Raw genomic sequence first — 6096 nt, 5'->3', positions numbered from 1 at the left:
TATTTTATATTCTCTACTGTTTTGGACTTTCATAAGGCTAATGTCGTTTTTAGTTGTAAAAATAGTTTGGTGTATCAATGGGAATTTTTTTGTAACTGCAGCAAGCAGACTTCTGAAGCAGCACTGACATCCAATGGCTGCTCAAAGTAATACAGAGGGGAATCTCCTTTCTATTAAAAAAAAAAATTACAGACAGTGGAATGGAGAACGAATAATTTTTTTTAAAAGAGATTTTTGCTATAGGGTGTGCATGCTCACCAGAGAGACAGAAAGCGAGAAATCACCTCCAGAAAGGGATGGCCACACCGAAATCCCTCCCCCATTCTCTCCAGATTCTGGGCGCACATGCACACACGCTTGGCATGAGTTTTAAGCCACTGAGTCTGGGACTTGAACCAAGGCTGACTATGTGGGAGTCCAGTGGTATAACCATTACGCCATCTGTTGGCCTACTGGAATAAATATTCTTTTACAAAAAGACAATTGTAGAGGAAAGATCACAGACTTTGAAGTCAAAAAAGTTGATTACAGTAAGCAGAGCTATTCCTTAAACCTATTTCACCAATGGTAAAGACAGGAATGTCTATTACAGGGCCATAATTATAATCGTTTTACATACTGTCCTCTCATAGTAAGATTTTTTGTAAATATTTCATTCAAAATGAATAAAAGCTGTGTAAAAAGTTAACCTTAGTGGGGACCAGCAGTTAGTGTAATGGCTACGTCGCTGGACTCCCACAGAGTCAACCGCAGTTCGAGTCCTGGACCCAGTGGCTTAAACTCATGCCGGGCACATGTACATGCGTGCCCAAGATCCTAAGAGGAGAATGGAGGAGAAGGGATTGCAGCGTGGCCATTCCCTCTGGGGGGTGATTTCTCGCTTTCTGTCTCTCTGTCTCTCTGTCTGTCTGGCGAGCACACATACCCTATAGCAAAAATCTCTCCAAAAAAAAAAAAAAGTTAACCTTAGTGTCACTTTTAGGAGAAATTTCTATGAGGCAGGAATTATGCTTAACTGAGATTTCCACAGTTTAGTACCTACTACCTTACACCTTCCAGCTTCATTCTTTATGACTCCTTTAGATTTTTGCATTCTGGACCAGATCCTGGAAATCCAAGTAGGAATCACTTCTACCCTTTTAAGGAATTTATAATCTGTACAAGTATGCAGGTAAGCACATGATTTCTGAGTAAGTAAAGACATCAAAGTGAATTTCCTGCTAGTTAACTCTGATGGGAACTTTAAGATGCAAAGTATGCCTCCAGCCCCCTCCCCCCAACTCCCCAGTTTCACAGGAAAGAAAAAAAAGGCTGATACTCATCACAGTGGGATATCTGCACATGGGAGCAACACACAGGTAAATCTGCCATTCCCATGAATTCAAGGTGAATCCTAACAGGTGATAAGTGCTCAAATTTTGCAATATTAATTTTGGATTTTTAACATTGTACAATGTACTACAAGAACTCAAGTTTTACTATCTGCTGTTCTATGTCAGTCTCCTGACCTACCAAATAAAGAAAAAAACACCAAATCAGAAGAGAGGAAGTGCTAAGCGAATACAGGAACCAAAAAGGGTTATAGAGGCTGCTTTACGCCGTCTCATTCAGTTGCTTTGCGGTCCTCTCCTTCAGCACATGCCAAAGCAGTTTCTCACCCTGTGAGACCTGAGCATCCAAGTGCGGGGCGATGGAAGAGTTGGGTGAGTGGGAACTTGTTGGAGGAAAGTCTGAGGGGTTGAAGATTGGCTGCTATGTCCATGCGTGGTGGGGTGTCCTTGTAACCAGATTGAGGAAAGTGCTGGAAGATTTTATTTTCACTTCCCAACTCTGTCCTCAGCCCAACCAAGAGTGAAGCATTGGGAACTATGATTGTTTGGGGGGAACTATGGGTTCACTGTTTGCAGTGGCACAATAGGTAATGGGTTTGGTGCTAACCACAGAGTAAACACTCAACAAATACTTTTGGACTGAATCATGATTGAAATTTTTATTTTATTATGGACATTTTTCCTGTTGGGAGCTACTGATCATCACTGGGTGGCCACACAGCTAGACAACTACAAATATGTGATTTTGGGGGGGAAAATAAAGAGGGGGAAGGGGGTTATTATAAGGAGGATGAATGGAATAGAAGCATAAATTTGAGAGATCTACAGAGATTAGAGAAGGCCAGAATGGTTTCATTTGTTTTATTTGTTCATAGTTTAGTACTTAATCAAGAAGACATAGCAATGTAATTCCAGTGATATTTTGTTGCTAAGATTTTTAAAAAAGAAAAACTGTCAGAGGGTATACGTGCTTAGAAGACAGACCAAGGGACAGAGAACACTCCCCAACAGGGTGTGGCCGTGCCTCAGTCCCTTCTCCATTTCTCCATCCTGTCAGGATTTGGGTATGTTTTTTCAAGCTGCCTGGACAGAAGCTTGAACTGTTGTTGGTCATATGGGATCTAGCTCCCTTAACTACTAGGCTGTAGGGCTGGCTCCGTGCTAAGCTTTTTATTCAGAGGAATTAAGAAGGAACGGATAACTGCGGCCGGAAAATATACTTCTTTTCACTCTGAGGTGATTAAAATCAGTGTAATTTTTGTCTGTATTACCCAGAAAGATTCCTGATTTCAAACCTTGGAGTAATATAAGGTTTTTCAATCTTGGGCCTCTTTTCATAAGTCTTTGCCAACTGTTTTGCTGGTAGTTATAACTTGTTGAGTCTCTTAATCTTTACCCAGTTTTCATGCCGTGTTTATTATTTTTCACTGTGTCTCAGTTTGCGTATATTTGGGGTATGTCAAAAGTGAAAACAAAAACATCTTGCATATTGTCCTCACTTTCATTGTCTTTTTTATTTTATTTTATTTTTTTATTGTTTTGAGGTGGAGTGAGGTGATTTGGTAACCAGAGGAATAATGGAAGGAAGAAAGGCAAACAGGAGGGAGGAAGAGATGTTAATAAAGAGGAAAAGGTGTTTAATAAATACTAAACTGTTTTGGAGGTAAAGTCTACTTTGATACTGAAGTAGGCTGTATTTTGATTTTAGAGTGGAATCCAAATTTCTGTTCTGTAGGAGTGTTGAGTAAATTTGCATTTCTGCCGGAGTTCTGTAAGGATCCATTTTTTTTTCTTTTCTTTTTAGCGATTCCTAATGATTTTCATGAAAATAATTCAAAAAGGAACTACTGCTTACTTAGGGACTTAGGTTAAACTAGACATTTTTTACATGCTATTTTAGTGTTTGTTGCAACCCTTTGAAATACATTACCCATGAGAAAATTAAAAAGTAACTTGTTCAATGTTGCTCTCTAGACCACCTGACACCAAAACCAATTAAGCTAGAAGGTATGTTCTGTTTTAGAATTGTGTTGATTCAGGTTTTCTGACCAGTGGGATAGCAGACGTGAAAAAAAAAAAAAAGTATAGTTATACAGATCCTCAGCACTATCGATATTAGAGAAATTTAATATCCAGAAATGTAGAAAGTACTAAGCGGCCTGAAAGCTATTGTTTGTGTAGATTATCCAGTTGGTTAGACCTCAACAGGCTGTTAATGGCTACTACACCTCAAGATCTTCAGGTTGTCATCAGCCCAATAACTGCTGTAGAGACTTGGAATGGGTCTTTTTTCTACTTGCAGAGAAATAGAATCCTGGACAGGTTGACCCAGGTTAGCAAATAATTCCTCTTTGTAGTACTGCCTTGAAAGTTAGTAGCTTTTATCTTAACTGAAAGATTTTATCTAAACCCTCATTATATGTGGATGATAGATAAAGAGGAACCAGGAACAGACTCTAGCTCAGAATAAAATCATTACAATGCATGGAGACCCTCAAGAGACCTTACTTTACCCCCTTTGATGTTGATGTTGATATTGATGCTCTCAGGTAAGGGACTGTAGAGAAGGACTATAGAATTTAGTCTAGTAGTGGCCTCCCCTCTCCCCCTAGTAATCCTGTATTTGTTATACTGAAATTAGTCATCTTCAAATTACAGAATCTGGCAAAAGACATAACCTTGGGCTGTTAGTGATAATGTACACTCAGGAAAGAGGAAGAGAAAGGCCTGTTAACTCATGACCCACAAAAAGAGCTTTAAAATCTTTGGTTAGCTGGTGCTGCTAAGGGTAACTCCTCTTAGTGTTATTGTCTCCCCTTTCCTGTAATTCTTATTGCACTTTTGTTGTTGTTTAATCCAAGAGGATCTGTGACTTCTGTTTGGAGCAAGGCTTAGAAAATAAAAAAAGGAATTCATTTTTGAAAGAGAATAAATATTTGTGATTCTGAATTTGTAATTGTCTGGCAAATAGAATTCTGAGATAAAAATTTTACTTTCTTTTTCTTTTTAATTTTGCCAGTGGGTACATGTGCTCCCTGGAGAGAGAAAGTGAGAAAGTACCTAGCATGGCGAAAGGTCATGCTGCTATCCCTTCTTCATTTCTCCCTCGTCCTGGGATTTTGGGCATGCATGCACATGCACACAGTATGTTTCTCAGGATGCCAAGTCTGGAACCAAACCATGGAGTAGGCCATGTGCAATCCAGCTGCCTTAACCACTATGCCACAGGCTGGCCTGACTTTCTATTTCTACCTTAATTTTCTTTTTCTTTGATTATAGAGAATTTTAAAATATGCAAAAGTAGAGAATATAGTTTAATGAAATACGATGTATTCCATCAACAGCTTAAACAATCATCTCTTCACCAAGCTTATTTTATGTATATATCCCCACCCATTTTTTCCATCCTCATATTATTTTATAATAATTTTAGATATTACATCATTAAATCTGTAAATACTTCATTATTAATTTCTGAAATATACATGCTTGTGTGTATATATGTATTTATACCAATAATTATACTGCCAGTATTATACTCATAACAGGTTTAATTTTTAATATCATGAGATACCACTATCATATCTAAAAAATGAACAGAAATTACTTAATATTGTCAAATATTGGCACATCTAAAATAAGTGGACAGTATTCATTTAATATTATTGGATATCTAGATAGAGTTCAATATCCTTGATTGTTTCCTTTTTTAACATTTATTTAATGATGCAAATAAGGTTTATGCATTGAAATTAGTTATGTTTCTTAAGTCTTTTTTATCTGTGGATTCCCACTGCATCTCTTTTTCCCATTACAGTCTACTTTTGCCCTGATGAGTTTAGCTCTTTTTACTTATCTCTGAAATGTGGCATAAATGTCAACATTTTTTGTGAGACAGATGGTGGAGAGAAATCTGTTCATTTCATTTGTACAAACCATGAGGGCAGGCCATCCTGTGGCATGGTGGTTAGGCAGTTGGATCCCACATGGCCAACTACTTAGTTGGAATCCTGGACTCAGTGGCTTGAAAAACATGCTAGCCTCCTGTGCATGCATGCCCAAATCTCAAGAGGAGGGAGAAATGGAGAAGGGATTGTGATGTGTCCATTCCCCATGAAAGTTACTGTATAACTTCTTCCCTTCCAACAAGTCCTCTGCAAAATATTAATTTTTTAGAGACTTTATTTTATTTATTATTTTTAAAATTTGACTAGAGAGAGACATAGAGAGAAAGAGAGAGAGAGTGAGAAAGCAAGCTGCCAGGTCCTGGACTTGAACTGTGCTTTCAACTGCACTTGGCTGTGTGGGAGTCTAGCACCTTAACCACCATGCAACCTGCTGGCCCCTTGCAAAATATTAAAAACAAAACAAGTTAGAGCTTCATAGTAGTACAGTGATAAAACACAGTCTTTACAAACAGACATACATGGGAAGGGTACTGCTTTGGTCTAAAGAACTCCCCGAGTATGCCAGGCATTGTGTGCTCGTGATCAAGGCTAGCTGAAGCTGGGGGTAGGTCATGATATAGACCCTGTCAGGGGTGATATATACACCTTGCTCTTTCTCTCTCTCTCTCTTCTGGAATGGGTACATTTTAAAAGAGGATTAGATTTTTCTTTATGTCCTTAAGAAATACCAATTTTTTCCAATATAGGAAATAAATTAAAATCTGGGGTTTTCTTCTCCCTTTTTAAATAGCTTTCAAAGTTTATTTTTCTCCCATCAGAACTGTAGACCTAGACAGGTCTTTAGAAATAATATAATC

At 38.1% G+C, this 6096-nt stretch overlaps 1 protein-coding gene across 1 annotated transcript in view; it reads left to right on the top strand.

Annotated features, from left to right (window-relative positions):
• The first annotated feature begins 1423 nt into the window (after nt 1–1423).
• The window catches only part of LPXN (leupaxin), a 42897-nt gene continuing 38224 nt past the window's right edge, over nt 1424–6096 (top strand). Inside the window, exon 1 of the mRNA XM_027776740.1 lies at nt 1424–1703. Within this exon, the coding sequence (XP_027632541.1) occupies nt 1691–1703 (13 nt within the window). The 5' untranslated portion in view covers nt 1424–1690. The remainder of the gene's footprint in view (nt 1704–6096) is intronic.

Source organism: Tupaia chinensis, unplaced genomic scaffold (assembly GCF_000334495.1).
Source record: "Tupaia chinensis unplaced genomic scaffold, TupChi_1.0 Scaffold000709_2, whole genome shotgun sequence".
In the NCBI taxonomy this organism is placed as follows: domain Eukaryota; kingdom Metazoa; phylum Chordata; class Mammalia; order Scandentia; family Tupaiidae; genus Tupaia; species Tupaia belangeri.
Note: the sequence above shows the minus strand (reverse complement) of the source record. Positions and strands in the feature narration are given on the sequence as shown.